The sequence below is a fragment of the Canis lupus genome, chromosome 9 (genome assembly GCF_048164855.1).
Source record: "Canis lupus baileyi chromosome 9, mCanLup2.hap1, whole genome shotgun sequence".
Lineage (NCBI taxonomy): Eukaryota > Metazoa > Chordata > Mammalia > Carnivora > Canidae > Canis > Canis lupus.
The window spans coordinates 28,753,000-28,772,171 of NC_132846.1; the positions used below are offsets into that span (position 1 = coordinate 28,753,000).

Below are 19,172 nucleotides of genomic sequence, written 5' to 3' on the forward strand. Positions count from 1 at the left end.
CAGACTTTGAAAATTTACTAAATAAGAGGAGAATAAAAACTTCCTTTTCTTTACTTTCTTTAGCTATTTAAATGGATAATGAATAGGCTTCCCAATATGTTTCTAAACCTGACAATACGATAATTCTTATGAGTAAAAACTTCATATTTGCCCTAATGAACAAGAAAGAATGAGCCAAATGCTGGGCTTTGAGATGGGCATCTCTGGATTTGGGCCATAACATTACCAAAAGGGATCTACTGTGGAAAACTGACATTCACATTTGTCCTTGCCCTTGTTCATATTTTCCTTTCCTGCTCTATTTATACTTCCTGTCCTCTGTAGACATTCTATACACAAGCAGGAGTTGAGATCAAGGGGAAAGAGGTAGAGTTGGCCATTTTCTTCATCTTTGAGTTCTTGGAAGCAAGTAGTGAGCCACTCAGCTTAACTTGGGTACTGCCTCTCCTTGCTGATGGTTATTGAGTTTACTCTGGGCTATACATTTTTGGGGGACTGGATATGATTCTAGCAGAAGATAAGGTCTGTAAAGCAGCATGGGGCTTGACAGATTCCATTTTAAAACCCCTTTGGGACCTGTGGGATGACTATAGGAACTACCTGGTCACCTGTTTTGGGAAAGGGATAGAGAGAAATGTTAGTGAATCATGTTTTAGTTGGAAGTAGTTACTCATGTGTCCAAAGGGTGTGAAGATTTTATGGAACCCTGCTATTCTGCTGTAGAATGGCTTTTGAATTGGAGGGCAAAAATTGAGACTACTAGGGGCAAGGGCAATCATGCCCAGAAAGCTCAAGGTATCAACCTCAAGAAAACCATCCTGGAGTCCTGGAACAGAACCAGTCTCCTTCTGTATCCTGTATCCATCCCTCTGTAGTGCCTGCAATTACTTAAAGTCTTTCTCATCAGAGATGGTCAACCTTTCCATATTTATTAGCATTTACTAAATGTTCCCGGAGGGCTGGGCTATTATTTAATGAAGATGCATAACCTTGCATGTGAAGGGTTACTCACATGGCTCTAGGTTTTTAAAAAAATTTTTTTTAATTTTTATTTTTTAGTAAAGCACATTCTTTCTTGGTTCCTTTCTTTTCCTTAAGTTCAAATAAGAAAGCTCCCCTCTCTATGTACATCTATATTCTATATGTAGCCTCACTCTGGGTAGTCCAGGAAAGGCACTATTTTTGCAATTTTCATAGAATAGGGTCAGTCCTTATCCTAATTAACTGACGCTCAGCCTGAGAATTATCTTAGCAAGTTTTCAAATATGATGGTGATCCTCCCCACCACCAGAATCTCTCAGAGAGGGGCTGGCATCTGTATTTTGGAGAAGCTGCTTTGGTGATTCTGATGTATGCTTTTGGTGAAGGACCCCAGCATGGTGCCTCCCACAGAGAACTCCCCAAAGCCTGTCAAATAAATGAGTAAGTAAAATGAATATTTAATTTTACTTTATAGCCTTAGCTTCCACGGCATGCCTGCTACAGGGTAGGCACTCAATAAATACTGAATTGTGATTTTTTAAACTTGGATATTAAAAAATTTACAAATGCTACTTAGAGGTCAAATCCCAGTCTCTGTCTGAATTTGGGAAAAGTCAAGTTTGATATGAATATCCTAGACAGTTGCCTCATTTCTATTTTTGGATTAATGGGGCTCTGTTATTTAGATTTAATAAAAAGAAACAAAAGTTTTAATTAACCGAAGTAAACTGGTTTCTTTTATAGGTTTCAGCAGTGTACTCACCATGTACAGCTGGCTGACTTTTTCTTGACACTTGACATAGGCTTCATAGTCTGCGAAGACTTTAAACCTGTATTTTATAATTGGAAGGAAAAAAACAAAACAACAAAAACTTCATTAAAATACGTGTGCTAAGATTCCACTTAAAATTCTCTTTTGCTGGGATCCCTGGGTGGTGCAGCGGTTTGGCGCCTGCCTTTGGCCCAGGGCCTGATCCAGGAGACCCTGGATCGATTCCCACGTCGGGCTCCTGGTGCATGGAGCCTGCTTCTCCCTCTGCCTGTGTCTCTGCCTCTCTCTCTCTCTCTGTGTGACTATCATAAATAAATAAAAATTAAAGCAAAATTCTCTTTTGCTTATTTTTTTATTATTTTTTTTAAGATTTTATTTATTCATGAGAGACACAGAGACAGCGAGAGGCAGAGACACAGACAGAGGGAGAAGCAGGCTCCATGCAGGGAGCCCGATGTGGGACTCGATCCCGGGACTCCAGAATCACATCCTGGGGCTGAAGGCAGGCGCCAAACCGCTGAGCCATCCAAATAGCATCCCTTGCTTCTTTTTTTAAAAGACTTATTTATTTGAGAGAGAGAACATGGGCATGAGATGGAGGAGGGGCAGAGTGGGAGGCAGAGAGAGAGGGAAAGAGAGAGAATCCCAAGCAGACTCCATGCTGAGCATGGAGCCTGATGTGGGGCTCGATGTCATGACCCTGAGACCACGATCTGAGCCAAAACCAAGAGTCAGATACTTAACTAACTGAGCCACCCAGGGGGCACACTCCCCCTCCCCCAAATTCTCTTTTGCTTAACGTCAGGCATGACTGGTTTACCAAACTTAAATTTCTACTTACAAGAATTTTAACCAGCCCTCAACCTTTATATGGTTCTTCCCACATGTAAGAATGTCAACATGTGGATTTATCTGAAAGCTGGGTATACCAGTGGAAAGAGAAAAATAATACCATATTTATGGGTCTTGTTCTTAACCTTCCTAGCATAGTTAGAATATCTAATTTTTCCTTCCACATGTAGGTTAGCTTCTCAGATCACACATCTATGCTAGTTATACAGATGTGTTGTAGTTGGTTTAAGATGTTCTTACCCCTTTTCATTGCCCAAATAGCACCATCTTCTTGGGGGAACTCACCTGTCATGATAAAATAGCATATTGATTAAATCTTTGAAGAGGTCAGGCTGCTTGGGAGAGAAGAAGCCATTGTCAATTTGATCAATGGCCAGCTTCAGCTCTGGAAGTGCTTCATAATATTCTTTTGCGTCATACCTGTGGGGGTGATAAGAAAAAGGTTCTGTTAGTGTGTGTGGTTAACAATACACTAGACAGGCACCTTCCAGGGAAAATGGCAGAGTAGGAGGACTCTAAGCTCATCTTGTCTCATAGATACAGCTAGATAACCCTCACATCAGTGTAAATAGCTGAGAAAATGATCTGAAGACTGACAGAACAAACTCTTCACAGCTAAACATAGAGAAGTCACATCAAAGAGGATGGGAAGGACAGAGATGTGGTTGGGAGCTAAAGCGACCCATGGGACTATCTTCAAGAGGGAAGGATGCCATGGGCATGGAAAGGGGAGAGAAACAAACTCTCACACTAGGGAGCCCACATGGGAAGGACAAATCCCCATAAGATTTTGCTCTAAAAACAAGAGGGGTTGAATTTTGTGAATTTTTACAATCAGCGGAGCTTACCACCTGGGGTTTTAAAAATCAGCAGGCTTGGCTTTGGGAGAGTAAGGACAGCAACAAGAAACCAAGTTCCTGCACAGCAAGGGGGCCCCATGGAGATATAGTATGGAAGCAGCAGTTTAAAAAGCACCTGGGCTATACTAGAGGGAAATTTGTTTACTAATGTCAGAGCATGTGCTAAATGGACAGGGATCTTTTGGAGACTTCTCCAGGAATAAAGGAGCTGGTGGGCACTATTTCCTTTCCCTGATCCCTAGCCTAGCCGCATGGACACCTGTGGGAACAAGTGCTATGCCAACACTCACTACCTAACTTGCTAACAGTGCACCCAGCCTCCTGGTTCTCCTGCAGATATGCCCTACCAGTCAGCCCTCTGTTCTAGGTCCTTTTACACAGCAGACCTTTGCAAACCTTGTTGGCACTGTCCACCCTGCCTCTGTGTTCTCCTGTGGTCCTGCTCCTTACAATATGCTCTTGGCTGGAGCCCACAAGGGGTGCCACAAGCCTGCAAGCAGCCCCAACAGGAGCCAGCATCAAAGTGAATTCTGTCCCCAGGGAGAGGGAAAGATAACCATATACAACAATCAGATTGCAGCCCCAGCAGTGGGCTGGGGCAGACAGCTGGTCTGATTGCAAGCCCTGCCCACCAATGAAAGCTCAGGGGATGATACAGGGAGAGCGCACTGCAGTTTGGTGTGACTACAGCTCTGGCAAATGCCTGGTCTGACTCCACTCAAGTCCAAGGCAGCCCCAACCTGACACAAGGACCAAACCATGCCACAACAGGCAAAGAACCATTGCAGACAATTGGACTGAAGGAAAAAATGGCTCAGTTACAATAGCAGGCAGGGCACACGCAATATGCATAGCACCAGGTTCTGGTGAACAGAGGCTGATGCACCACTAGAGGGCACTACAGGACCTCTTATTCATAAGGCCACTGCTTTTAAGAACAGATGTAGCGACTTTCCTAACACATAGAAACAGACACAGAAAGTTAGACAAAGTGAAGGACAGAGGAAATGTCCCAAATGAAAGAACAGGACAAAATCATAGCAAGAGACCTAAGCAAAATGGAAATAAGTAATATGCTTGATAGAGATTTTAAAGTAACAGTCTTAAGATACTCATGGGAGTTGAAAAAAGAGTCAAGGACCTTAATGAGACCCTTAATAAAGAGAAAACATAAAAAAGAACCAGAGATTAAGAACTTAATAACTGAAATTAAAAATAAACTAGATGGAATAAATAGTAGAATAAAGAAGCAGAAGGGATTAGCTACCTGGAGGAAGAGTAATGGAAAACAATCATGTTGAAAAAGAAAGAAAAAGAATAATAAAAAATAAAAATAGATTTAGGGAATTCAGCAACACCAACAAGTGTAATAACACTGATATTACGGGATCCCAGAAGAAGAAGAGAAAGAAAAGGGGGCGGAAAATTTATTTGAAGAAGTAATAGCTGAAAACTTCTCAAATCTGGTGAAGGAAATAGAAATCTAGATCTAGGATTTGGAATCAATACTAGGAGATCCACCCCAAGACACATAGTAATTAAAATGGCAAAAAGTAGTGATAAAGAGAGAATTTTAAAAGCAGCAAGAGAAAAGAAAACAGTTATATACAAGGGAAATGCCTAAGGCTATGAGCTGATTTTTCAGCAGAAACTATACAGGTCAGAAGAAAGTGGCATGATATATTCAAAGTGCTAAAAGAAAAAAAAAATGCAGCCAAGAATATCATTCATAATAGAAGGAGAGATGAAGAGTTTTCCAGACAAACTAAAGTTAAAGGGATTAATGACTACTAAACCAACCCTACAAGAAATGTTAAAAAGAATTGAGTGGAAAGGAAAGACTAGGAGTAAGAAAAGGAGGAAGCACAAAAGCAGTAAAAATAAGTATAATAAGTATATTTTTAAAAATCAGTCATGGGGGGGATCCCTGGGTGGCGCAGTGGTTTGGCGCCTGCCTTTGGCCCAGGGCGCGATCCTGGAGACCCGGGATCGAATCCCACATCGGGCTCCCGGTGCATGGATCCTGCTTCTCCCTCTGCCTGTGTCTCTGCCTCTCTCTCTCTGTGACTATCATAAAAAAAAAAAAAAAAAAAAAAAAAAAGTTAAAAATCAGTCATGGGATCCACAAAATCAAAAGATGTAAAGTATGACACTATATACCTAAAATGTGTATGTGTGTGTGTGGGGGGGGGGGAGTAAAGAATGAGTTCAAACTTAAGCAACCATCAACTTAGTAGAGACTGCTAAATGTAGAGGTTGTATACAAATCTAATGCTAACCACAAATCAAAAACCAGTAATAGATATTTAAGAAGAAAAAGGAACCCAACATAACACTAAAGAAAGCCAACAAAACCATGAGAGGAGAGAATAGGAGAAGAAAGGACTAGAAAATTGTAAAAACAGCCATAAAACAAGTAACAAAATGGCAATATGTACATACCTATCAACAATTACTTTGAATGTAAATAGACTAATTGTTCAAAACAAAAGACCTAGGCTGATGGAACGGATAAAAAAGCAAGACCTAGGGATGCCTGGGTAGCTCAGCAGTTGAGCTTCTGCCTTCAGCTCAGGACATGATCCCCAGTCTGGGGATGGAGTCCTACATCGGGCTCTCTGCAAGGAGCTTACTTCTCCCTCTGCCTAGGTCTTTGCCTCTCTGTGTCTCTCATGAATAAATAAAATCTTAAAAAAAAAAAAAAAAAAAAACAAAACTAAGACCTAGCTCTATGCTCCCTACAACGGGTGTGCTTTGGACATAAAGACACATGCTGGTTAAAAGTGAAAAAAGGGGGAAAAACGTTCATTATATAAATGGAAATGAAAAGAAAGGCAGGGTAGCAGTAATGATATTGGACAAAATAGACTTTAAAACAGTCTGTAAAAAGAGACAGACTACATAATCATGGGAACAACTGAAAGATAAAATAATCGTAAATATTTATGCACTCAACATGGGAGCTCCCAAATACATAAAGCAGCTATTAACAAAGTAATAGTAGTCCAATCATAGTATAGGACTATAACCCCCCCATTTACATCAATGGATAGATCATACACACAGAAAATCAATAAGGAAACTGGCTTTGAATGACACATTGAACCAGATTGGATCTAACAGATATATTCAGAACATTCCCTACTATAACAGCAGAATACACATTTTGTTCAAATGGACACATAACATTCTCTAGAATGGATCACATGTTAAAAAGATTAAAGTCATACCATGCATCTTTCCCAACTACAACACTTTGAAATTAGATATCAACCACAAAAAAAAATCTGGAAAGAGCAAAAATATACGAACTTAAATAACATGTTACTAAACAATGAATGGGTCAACCAAGAAATCAAAGAGAAAATTAAAAAATACATGGAGGCAAATGAAAATGAAAACACAGTGGTATAAAATCTTTGGGATGAAGCAAAAGCTGTTCTAAGAGGAAAGTTTAAAGCAATACAGGCCAATCTCAAGAAGCAAGAAAAATCTCAAATAAAGAACCTAACCTTACACCTAGAGGAGCTAGAAAAAGAAAAACAAGCAAAACCCCAAGTCAGTAGAAGTAAGGATATAATCAAGAGTGGAGCAGAAATAAATAATATAAAAACTAAAAAAACAAAACAAAACAATAAAACAGAGCAATGAAACCAGGAGTTGGTTCTTTGAAAACAACAACAAAATTGATAAACCTTTATTCAGACTCATTAAGAGAGAGAGAGATGACTCAGATAAACAAAATCAGAAATAAGAGAAGTACAACAGATCAGTAGTGAAACTGACTCAGTAATCAAAAGACTCCCAATAAACAAAAGTCCAGGACCAGACAACTTCACAGGTGATTTCTACCAAACATTTAAAATACCTATTCTTGGGGATCCCTGGGTGGCTCAGCCGTTTAGCGTCTGCCTTCGGTCCAGGGTGTGATCCTGGAGTCCCGGGATCGAGTCCCACATCGGGCTCCCTGCATGGAGCCTGCTTCTCCCTCTGCCTGTGTCTCTGCCTCTCTCTCTCAGTCTGTCTCTCTCATGAATAAATAAATAAAATATTAAAAAAAATAAAATACCTATTCTTCTCAAACCATTCCAAAAAATGGAAAAGGAAGAAAACCTTCCAAATTCATTCTATGAGGCCAGCATTACCCTGATACCAAACCTGATGAAGACACTATAAAAAAAGAACTACAGGCCAATATCTCTAATGAACACAGATGCAAAAATCCTCAACAAAATATTGGCGAAGTGTGTCCAACACTACATCAAAAAAACCATTCACCACAATCAAGTGGGATTTATTCCTGAGATGCAAGCAAGGGTGGTTGAATATTCACAAATCAATCAATCTGATATATCAAAACAAGAAGAGAAAGGGTAAGAACCGGATGGTCATTTCAATAGATGCAGAAAAATCATTTGATAAATAACACCATCCATTCATGATAAAAGCTCTCAACAGAGTAGGTGTAGAGAGAACATGCTTCTACATAATGGAAGCCATATATGAAAAACCAATAGCTAACATAATACTTAATGGGGGAAAACTGAGCTTTTCCCTTAAGGTCAGGAAGAAAAGAATGTCTGCTCTCACTACTTTTATTCAGCATCACTGGAAAGCACAGCCACAGCAATCACACAACAACAACAGCAACAAAAATAAAAGGCATCCAAATTGGGAAGGAAGAAGTAAAACTTTCACTATTTGCAGATGACATGATACTATATATAGAAAACCCTAAAGATTCCACCAAAAACCTATTAGAACTGACAAACTCAGTAAGAGCACAGGATACAAAAATCAATATATACAATTCTTTCATTTTTATACTAATAATGAAGCAACAGAACAAGAAATTAAAAAAAAATTCCATTTACAATTGCACCAAAAATAATAAAATACATAAACTTAACCAAGGAGTGAAAGATCTGTACTCTGAAAGCTAAAACACTGATGAAGGAAATTGAAGATGACACAAGAAACAGAAAGACATTCCATGGGTACGGGTCTGAAGAACAAATACTGTTAAAATGTCCATACTACACAAGTAATCTACACATTCAATGCAATCCCTATCAAAATATCAACAAAATTTTTCTTTCTTTTTTTTATTTTTTAAAATTTATTTATTCATGAGAGAGAGAGAGAGGCACAGACACAGGCAGAAGGAGAAGCAGGCTCCATGCAGGGAGCCCGACATGGGACTCGATCCTGGGTCTCCAGGATCACGCCCTGGGCCGAGGGCGGCGCTAAACCGCTGGGCCACCCAGGCTGCCCTCAACAGCATTTTTCATGGAACTAAAATAATAATCCTAAAATTTGTGTGAAACCAGAAAAGACTCTGAATAGCCAAAGCAATCTTAAAAAATAACAAAACAAGAGGTATCACAGTTCCAGATTTCAAAATATACTACATAGCTGTAGTAATCAAAACACTATATGGTACTGGCACAGAAAGAGACACATAGATCAAAATTATATGGTCAATTAATCTTAGACAAAGGATGCAAGAATATGTAATGGGAAAAAAAAATCTCTTCAACAAATAATGTTGGGAATACTGGTCAGCTACAAGCAAAAGAATGAAACTGGACCACTTTCTTCCACAAAAGTAAACTCAAAACAGATTAAGGACCTAAATGTGAGATCCAAAACCATAAAAGTCCTAGAAGAGAGCACAGGCAGTAATTTCTCTGACATGGGGCATAGTAACATTCTCTTATTTATGTCTCCTGAAGCAAGGGAAACAAAAGCAAAAATAAACTTGGGACTACATCAAAATAAAAAGCTTTTGTACAGCAAAGAAAACAATAAAATTATAAGACAACCTATACTGGATAGGAGAAGATTTTTGCAAATGACTTATCTGAGAAAGGGTTAGTATCGAAAATATATAAAGACTTGTACAACTGAACACCAAAAAGACAAATAATCCAATTAAATATGGAATGAAGACATTAACAGACATTTCTCCAAAGAAGACATACAGATGGCCAACAGACACATGAAAAGACACTCAACATCACTCTTCATCAAGGAAATGCAAATCAAAACCACAACAAGATATCATCTTGCACCTGTCAGAATGGCTAAAATAAAAATTCTAAGAAACAACAAGTGTCACCGAGGATGTGGAGAAACTCTCATGCATGGCTGGTGAGTGCAGCCACTGTAGAAAACAGTATGGAGGTTCCTCAAAAATAAAAAATAGAGCTACTATATGATTCAGTAATTCCACTACTGGGTATTTACCCAAAAGAATATGGAAACCCAAATTCAAAGGCATACATCCCTTTGATGTAGCATCATCAAATAATTGCAGCATTATTTAAAATAGTCAAATTACGGAAGCAGCCTAAGTGTCCACTGATAAATGAGTGGATAAACAAATAGAATATATACACAATGGAGTATTACTCAACCATAAAAAGAATGAAATCTTGCCATTTGTAATATGGATGGATCTAGAGAATATAATGCTAAGTGAAATAAGTCAGTCAGAGAAAGACAAATACTATATGATTTCACTCATATGGAAAACTGAAAGAAATAAAACAAATGAATGAAGAAAAAAAAGAGAAAAACCAAAAACAGACTCTTAACTATGTAGGGAACAAACTGATGGTTACCAGAGGGGAGTTGGGTAGGAGGATGGGTTAAATAGGTGGTGGGGATTAAGGAGGGCACTTGCCATGATGAGTATCAGGTGATACACAGAACTGTTTAATTCTGATTAACACTGTAATCTGATACACTGATACACTGTATTGTACACCCGAAACTAATGTAGCACTAACTTAACTATACTGGAATTCACAAACAGAAGAAAACAATACCCTAGATGCTACATTAGCTGTGAAAAATGCACTCAGAAAAATTAGCATTTACAGAAGCCATTATTATCAGAGTTCAACAGGAGTATAATATTCGACTAGATCTGGAAAAAATTTCCCCCCTAAATTTGATTAGTTCCTTCTAATTGAAGACCCAAAGGACAGTAAATAATAAAAATAATCCAATCTGGTAAAATACAGTAAAATTCATTTCAAAAGGATTTTATGGCCCTAAGCAGATATTATGTTAAGTGGACCAGTTGCTTTTTGGACTCACAAATCCCCAAATTTGTTCCTTAGTGGAAATTTACTTCTAAAGCCAGGAAGTATATTCAACATCCTCCAAATTTTTTGATCCCCATAGTTCCTTTGGGTAGAGCTCCTTATTTGTTTGAATTCAGATTAATAAACTTATCTAGATATTAACTGAAACAAGTACTCATGGGTGCTTCTGTACATCCAGACCGATCCTCTATCACATTTGAGTCCATCTCTCTGAAATCTTAAAAGAACACTAGATGGTTTAAGTTATAGGCAAAAACAAACTAGCAACTGGTTCATCTTTGGATCCAAGTCACAATCCTAGATGCAGAGAAGTGATAGCTCGCAAAGGCTGGCTCTACAATGGCTGATAACAAATGGCATAGACTTCATGTACCTGTGCCTAAACTCCTTTCACATTCACTTGCTAGGTTTAATCAAACTAAGCTGTGAGGAGGCTGCCCTGGCGCAGGGGAGATGTTCTGTGGCCACATTTCATGTGACCCAGCCTCAGTGGGATACCTGGGTGGGCAGGCATTCTCCTGGGGGTGGAGGGCACCTGCTTGATGAAGAGGAGCTGCTCTCTTACCCTTTCTTGTCCAGAGCGGCCACATCATCTACTCTCATGCCAAAGATGAACAGGTTCTCTTCCCCAGCTTCCTCTGCCATTTCCACGTTGGCCCCATCCATGGTCCCGATGGTCAAGGCCCCATTCAGCATGAATTTCATATTGCCTGTTCCTGAGGCTTCAGTGCCTGCTGTGGAAATCTGCTCCGACAGGTCTGTAGCTGGAATGACTGGCAAGCAAGGCATATTAAAATCAGTGATTCTGCCTCTTTTAGATCTGCTTGTATTGTATCCGAGTACTTATCTAGCTGGCCTGTGTGAATCATGAAAGTAGTCCATGTACATCAAGACAAACAGTCATATGGTATAGAAGGATGGATCTTACTCTTCCCCTTGACTCAGGCAACTGCTTTTGTCCATTTTTTGATGTGCTCTCTGGGTGGGTAACTAACCACAGTGCTAACTAATTATATGCTTATACTACTTTCTTGGTCTGTAAACTAGAGAGCACCTATTGCTTTCTGCTGTAAAAGTTGACACTATGTTTCTCTTCTTCCAACTTTTGTTATGGTTTTATTGTTATTTCTTCTGCTTTATAACTTTATAAAATATATTGAAACTTCTCTTTTTGATTTTTAAAATTCAGTTTCTTCTGATCCTTCCTTTATGATCTGAGGAAATTGGATTGTCTGCATTCCTTCTACCCTTCCATCTCTCACCTTTCCATCTTTCCCACTCATGGCAGGGAAATGTGCCCAGTGCACCTGAGGTGTGAGGTGTGCCTGGGGCTAGACACCAAGCTTCTGACCTTTCAGCCTAATTTACAGACAAATTAATGCTGCCAGAAGGCCCCTTTCCTCCTCTTTGACTTCAAAGTTCAGAACCAATTCTCTGTTCTGCTTTGAAGGCTTATTTGTGGATTAGATATATCTTCATTTGCATCAGTAGGAACCTGGCTCTTTTCTCTTTAGGCATACGGTCTTAAATAGTAACATCAGAAGACCCAAAAATATCTCAAAAAAGAGAAAGGTCTGTTTTCAATTTGGGACTTGGGTGAATGCACAGTTGGCATTTGCATGTGGATGGTGCTTTGTAAGCACATGATGCAAATAAGCGAAGAGAGCAGCAGAGAAAGAGATGTTGGCTTTTTGCCAGTCTGTCCCCGTGTGGGAACTCTATGCATGATCAGTGCCCATCTAAGCACATCTAAGCCTCATGCTTGGCAGCCTGACATCTGTCCTCATTCCCTGTTGCCACGTGAACAAATGACAGCCCTTCTTCATTCCATGAAGTGGCCAGAAGTATATCGGGGGCTGGGGAATTGGTGTTCTGTTGCAAGACTGGAGCTGGGAATGGAAGACCTTTCCTTTCTTTTCCTTTGTAGAGCACAGTCTGCACTTTGCCAGAACTTAGGGGAGCTCTGACTAGCTAGCTGGTAGGAAAATGAACTTGCAAATGTAATCTGTGATACTGACATGGGGACAGCAATCTCATTGTCAGCTGGATCAGCTTAAAGACTTTTAGCCTGGGCCCTATTCTGCCCAAGAGTGACACTTTCCTTCCTAAGTTACTAGCTCCCTGAACCCAGCTACCTCATTTTTCCATATCATGTAACTTTTCCCTAAAATTTGCCCTGGCCTGGCATGATGTGTGATGAGGATACTACCTTTTTCAGCCAGAGACACTCTGTAGTTCTCCAAGAAGATGACTTTCAACTTGCTTCCAACCACAGGGTCATTGTTCACCACCTCTGCCACTGAAGTGATCAGCTTTATGATCATTTTGGCCATGTGATACCCTGGGGCAGCCTTGGGGAAGAACATCAAACACACTAGCAGAATGCAGCCACAGTAAAGTGAAGAAATGGCAAGAGATTAGGGCCCCCACGTCCCCAGGGAATAGAATCGGCTTACTTTACCACCAATTATGACCGTTCTGGGCACAAATAACTTCCTAGGGTCTTTCTTAATGCCTGAAAAAGATGCAGAAGTGGATGGAATGGAGGACAGCTGACGGCTGGTGGGGGCGGGGGTGAGACCCCGCCTAGAGTGCTGCTTCCACCTCCAGGGGACGCGGGGGCCACAGGACTGACTCACGGTTGTACATGGTGACCACGTGCAGGCAGTTCAAGAGCTGCCGCTTGTACTCGTGGATCCTCTTCACATGCACGTCAAACATGGAGGATGGGTTGATCTTCACTTTGTACTCCTTCTCCAGGAACTGAGAAAACTTCAGCTTGTTCTCCTGTTGAGACAGTGCGTGATGCCAGAGCCCTGTGTGACTCGGAAGCATCAGGTGGTCTGTTTTTAAAAACGGGGGCGTGATAAAGCCTCGGAACTAGCGCTGCAGAAAGAAACCACGCGGGGAGGAGCCCCACCTGCTTCACATTGGCGATTTCTCGGAGGAAGACGTCATCGCCCAGGAAACTGTGTAGCTTGGTCAGCTGGCTCAAATCCTTCACGTAGTCTTCTCCGATTTTCTTTCAGTTTAAAGAAGAGGTGGTGGTTTTAATCAGGGATGACAGTCCAGCCCACACAAGCAGTTTCTGTAAGTCTGTGGCGGGTGCCTGCTACGGGACAGCTGACCTACCGCACAGCACACACAACGGCTATACTCACAGAAGAGGCTGGAAATGCTGTGTGGGAAGAACACTTTGCTAGTATCTTAAATGCAGTGTGAGTAGCAGCAAGTGTTAAAAGCAGGAAACCTGGGGACGCCTGGGTGGCGCAGCGGTTGAACGTCTGCCTTTCGCTCAGGGCCTGATCCCAGGATCGAGTCCCGCATCCAGCTCCCTGCATGCAGCCTGCTTCTCCCTCCCTCTGCCTCTCTCTCTCTGTGTCTCTCATGAATTAAAAAAAAAAAAAAGAAAGAAAGAAAGAAAAGGCAGGAAACCTACCTAAAAGGGATAACATGGAACCAAGTTTCTACCAATTATTTTTATGACCTTTGCTTACTAAATAGGCTCACCATCTTCCATCTATGTGTCCTATGAGTACTGTTGCTAGCTACAGAATTTGTGGACTCCTTGTTTAAAAATTAAGAATTTCAAGATGGCTACAGAGGAGAACTAAATCGAGCATGGAGACTTGGGGGACAGCACAGACATGACACTTGCTGAGGGCTGATGTAGCTGCCTGCTGCAGTCTGGATTCACGAATTAGAAGGAAATTACACCACCTCTTGCATTGTGTTCAGGACTCCCCTGACTTTCCACTTACTTCTGCTATTAACTCTGCAAGCCCTGGGTTGCAGAGTAACAGCCAGCGCCTCGGAGTGATCCCGTTGGTTTTATTCTGAAATTTGTCTGGTTCTAGCTCACTGAAGTCCTTGAATCTGGAGACAGAAGAGACACATCACTGAATCTGTCTGAAAGAGCTGGTTCCTGTTACATTCACGAAGCCAAGTGAAGGCTTAGAAAGATTAAAGGTGGAGTAAGGGGCTGGCAACAGCTCCTGCTCTCACTCTAAAATAGAAATCCATTTGCAATTCAAAATAATTATAAGAAAAATCCAAAGCAAATCACCTCCATATGATTTCCTGGCCCTGATATATATATAGATATATATACACACCAGACTTTTCAGCAGAATAGGTTTTTTTTTTTTTTGCTCCTAAATCTAGAATTAGGATGGCTCAGAGAAGAAGGCATTTTCTTTCTGAAGAGAAGTTACTTTGAATAGAAGAAAATACTTCTGCACATTCTGACCTGGCCTTTCTTCATCCCAAGAGGCAAACCTGCATTTACCAGCATGAGCGCATTCATGGAGTAATGTTTGACTCACAACCATAGGAATGGAGACTCACACCTGGTTCTTCACAATGTCTGAGTGAATTTTAGCCACGCCATTCACAGCATGGGAGCCCACAATGCAGAGGTGAGCCATGTTGATCCTTTTGCCTCCGTCCTCTTCTATCAGAGACATCCTTCTCAGACGGTCGACATCTTTAGGAAATAAGGCCGCAATTCTCTAGCCAAAGGAAGAGAAAGGCCTTGCTGGCCACTCAGGTTTAAAGCAACACTGAGAAAATGTCACTTCCTCAGAAAATTCTGTGATGGAACAAATATGAAACTTCATTCTCGTAGAAGGGGGCTGGGTTTGCCCTGTGGCAATGTCACTCTCTATTCTACTGTTTCCAAAAAAATGTCTTTAATGGAGCCCCCCCATCAGTCTTGAATACTTTTGATGTATCAACAACTGACAGATGTTTGGGCCTCCAGTTTGATCAGAGGGAACATGATAGCCACCCTTAATATCTCAAGATCTCATTCTCAAAAGGGGTGTGAATCTTTAAAAATGACTTACATCTAAATGCTTCTGATTTATCTCATAAATGATTTGCAAATGTCGAGGAAGCAACTTCTCCACCAGCTCTACAGGCCAGCGCTCCAGGGCCTCTGGGAGCACCGTGTGGTTGGTATACGCAAAGGTCTTCTGGGTAATCTCCCATGCCTGAAGGAAAAGGAGAAGAGTTAGCTGCTTCCCTCTGCCAGAAAGGCTGCCTCTCAGGTGCACACCCCATCACACAAGACCAAACATTCCCTCAACTCCTGCCAGTCTGCAACCAGGACAGTTCATCCGCACAGTTAGACATGCTCAATTCTGCCAAGTTCTGAATGATCCAGAGACTTGGAATATGTTTTGTGTGGGGGTGGGGAGGGGCGGAGGGAAGCAGCCACTTGTGAAACTGTCTGATAAAATTGAAGACAACATACTGGTAAGTCTTCTCTACTATCCTAACATGCCACTTATTAAATAGGCAAAATCTGAGCAATACAAACAAGCAATGTTCTGAGAAATACAGAGTATGTTTAAAATACCGATTTGCAAACTGCTGGGGACACTTTCAATTAGCTGTGTTCTGAGGTTGGAGAATTTAATTTAGAATCCTTTTAGACACAAAAATGGTAATCACATGTAAGTCTGAGCTACTGAGCTGTGTCCCATTAAGAATGTATTGATTTATTTCTTACTTTTACTCCCTGGAAAGCAGTAAGGACACAGAAATGTTAGCACGAGGGCAGACTTTACATTTAACCATTGGAAGTTTTTAACAGTAACTTATTTTGAAAATCGTATAAGGAGCTTCTGGCAAAATCTCTGAACCACAGATATTCTATTTAATTAAAGGAAAAGGAAGCCAAACTCTCCAGACCTTGGACCAGGGCAGCTTTTCAATATCCACAAAAATCCTCATCAGCTCAGGGATGGCAAGTGCGGGGTGCGTGTCATTCAGCTGGATGGCAACCTGTATGGGGAAAAGGCATCAGCATGCAGGTGACGGATAGCCCAGGGTCTGGCTCCCTTATCCTCATGAATGTCCACGCAAAGCACCAAACAAAATGCCCGCCTTCTGTGAGGCACTTTAAGCATTATCACACCTACTCAACTTCTTTAGCACTGAAAAAGAGGAGTAAATCTGATGGGAAGTCCTGGTCCCTAAATCGTCTCTGCCCCTGTTCACAGACCGAATACTTGCCTGATCTGGAAAGGCATCAAATGTGGTTTTGGCACTGTCGGTGGAGCCAAACTTGGAGGCTTTGAAACGTCGGATGACATCTTGCAAGGTAGCCGCCACCACAAAGTACTCCTGCTTCAATCTTAGCTCCTTTCCTTCAAAAAACTTCAAGCCAGAGAGAGTGAGTGAGAGTGGCTCACACCGTTAGGCGGGGCCAGAATATGTCAGGGATCTCCTGCCCAGAGAACTTTACGACTAAAGCTCACAGGACAAGTGGAGAGCGCAGACATTAGACTTTGCTCTTTCCTGAAGTGTAAAGGGGTTTTAAGAAGGCATACAAATATCGGATAAAGGCAATGGGAGACAAGACAACAGCAACAACCTTTTGAAAGCTAAAAAATTGAGGGGTGAGTGGTAATTCAGGTTTTTCAAGAAAACCCAGGAGAGCTGAATCTTGACCTGGTAGAAGAGAAGAGCCAAAAAAGCAAATAAATGTATGCGCCAAAGCCCCTCAGGTTCAGGACTTGGCAGCACTGGGTGCCTGTAGAAGTAGGGATGAAGATGTGGTACAAGGTTAGTTGTGCACCTAAGAAGCAGGATGAACCTCAGACTTCATCCCCAGTTCCCTCAGCTGAGCAATCTCCTTCTCCTACTCAGGCAGAGGCCCAATGTGTATTCTCTGGAGAAGGTAACACAGGGCTCTCTGGGCTGGAGGGAGGCAGGTAGAGTTGAAAGCAGGGGTACCACTCTACTGAAAATGGGGAGAAAGGAGTAAAGTAAAAGTTTATGTGCCGGATTGTTGAGACTCTCAGCCTTCTTCTCCCAACCAATTCTAGAACATAGGCAGCTGATATCAGTTCTGCCAGGAAGGAAGCTGCAAGAGCCTTCTCTTGGAGGTGAGAAAGATTAGCAAGAGCAGTCCTGCACAGTGGGGACCTCAGACAAGACATGGAGGATGAATCAGAGAACTCTTGACCGAATCACTGAAGAACTTAGGGAGCACATCTAAGATTCTGCACTTTTCTTACAGGTGATCAGATTTTAAAGAGCGTTAAGCAAGGAAAAAATAACTAGCTGCAGGAAGAGGACAGTTGCAAGATTCCTGGAAGAGAGACTAATGTCTGGATGAGGGCTATGGCCAAGTTGGGGAGAGTGAATGAGTTTGTTTTTGTAATTATAGTACCAAAATGATTTATCAACTCGTGCTGATAAACAGGCATGACTCTGACAGCTAACTACCTTTTACTCAATTTAGTTAACTTTGCACCCTATGCTAACTCCGTATCCCCTGTGAATTGCTGTAGATGGTTATTTCCAAGTAAAGTTAGGATTGGCCCTTACTGAAGATAGGAGGATGAATTTCAAGCCCCTTGCAGTTAAATAATACTACAGGCTAGGTTTGGCTAGACAAATTGGCTTGGAGGGATTCTTACTTTAATTGACCACAAAACAAAACAACTTTTTTACTTTTGGGTCAGAGATTTTTCTGACATGTACTGAAGTCACAATGTCTTTCTCAAAGGAAAAGAATAACATATGCCATTAAGTTTCTGAAAATGCTGCAGCAAACTTAATCTAGAGACTATACCACTAAGTGGATGCCCGGTCTTAAGGACCATTTATGTCCTAGTCTCCCAATCCTTGTTTCGTGCCATCTTTGCAGAGTAGAGTACTACTCCACTCTTGTTGTAGAGACAAGAGTTGTTGTTTCTGAGACTTATTATTAAAAGAGTAAATCGTTATAGCTTCAAGAATATAATTTTACCCACATATAAGATAGAGCTAGGTATATTTAAACCAACTAAGAATCCATAGTGGTCATCTCATCTGTGATGCAGTTCCAAGTTTAAAAAAAAAATTAAATTTTAGCTAAGCTATTTTTGGTGTAAAATTAGGAACAATCACCTTTAAAGAAAAGTTTCAAGAGATGAATAATGGCATAAGAAACAATGTTTGCTCCTGGATCTGGTCCAAGGTCCAGACCCCACCTTGCCTGAGTGTAGAAGGCTGGGAAGAACCTGTCAGTAAGGGGAAGAGGCCACACTGGAAATCTCTGGGGTCTTCTGACTCTTGGAAGAAAATTCTGTTTGGAAAGAAAGTAGTAATTCACCAGTGTCTCACTTCATCTTTTTACCAGGTTTTGTTTTGAAATGTACATACATAACCTCCTAATTAGTTGTGAGGTCAACAGTCAAAGGCAAAATACCAATTCTGACTGCATGAGTTGTACAGATTTGTTTTCCTTACTTGGGTGGGAGGGGAAATCTAGATAATTCAGGAAGAGATATGGAGATTATTGTGCACTGAAGAAAGAAATCAGTATTGAAGATGAGCTTTATGGACTGTGGCAAAGTGCTTCTGAAATAAGCTGTTTCTGTCTCCACTGAGAAAGCAAGCTTGACCACTCACATTATCATTGGGATAGAGGACCCGGGAGATGTTCTCCGCCAGATTTCGGTCCAGTACGGCCTGAATGTAGTCTCCAACGTTAACTGAGGGGAAGGTTAGAAAAATGAATAAATAGACAAGCTAGCCACTGTGTTCGAAGCCTCTTGACCTCACCTGATGCGTGCTGCGTGCCATGTGGATGTA

General features: G+C 41.2%; 1 protein-coding gene across 1 annotated transcript in view; it reads right to left on the bottom strand.

The window, feature by feature from the left end:
* The window catches only part of PYGL (glycogen phosphorylase L), a 42,836-nt gene that overhangs the window by 1,414 nt on the left and 22,250 nt on the right, over positions 1-19,172 (bottom strand). Inside the window, exons 7-19 of the mRNA XM_072838532.1 lie at positions 18,990-19,072; positions 16,602-16,745; positions 16,278-16,370; positions 15,428-15,574; positions 14,928-15,091; positions 14,342-14,456; positions 13,501-13,602; positions 13,220-13,367; positions 13,037-13,095; positions 12,790-12,931; positions 11,146-11,353; positions 2,891-3,025; positions 1,745-1,811 (exon numbers count right to left, since the gene is read on the bottom strand). Of these exons, the coding sequence (XP_072694633.1) occupies positions 1,745-1,811; positions 2,891-3,025; positions 11,146-11,353; positions 12,790-12,931; positions 13,037-13,095; positions 13,220-13,367; positions 13,501-13,602; positions 14,342-14,456; positions 14,928-15,091; positions 15,428-15,574; positions 16,278-16,370; positions 16,602-16,745; positions 18,990-19,072 (1,607 nt within the window). The remainder of the gene's footprint in view (positions 1-1,744; positions 1,812-2,890; positions 3,026-11,145; positions 11,354-12,789; positions 12,932-13,036; positions 13,096-13,219; positions 13,368-13,500; positions 13,603-14,341; positions 14,457-14,927; positions 15,092-15,427; positions 15,575-16,277; positions 16,371-16,601; positions 16,746-18,989; positions 19,073-19,172) is intronic.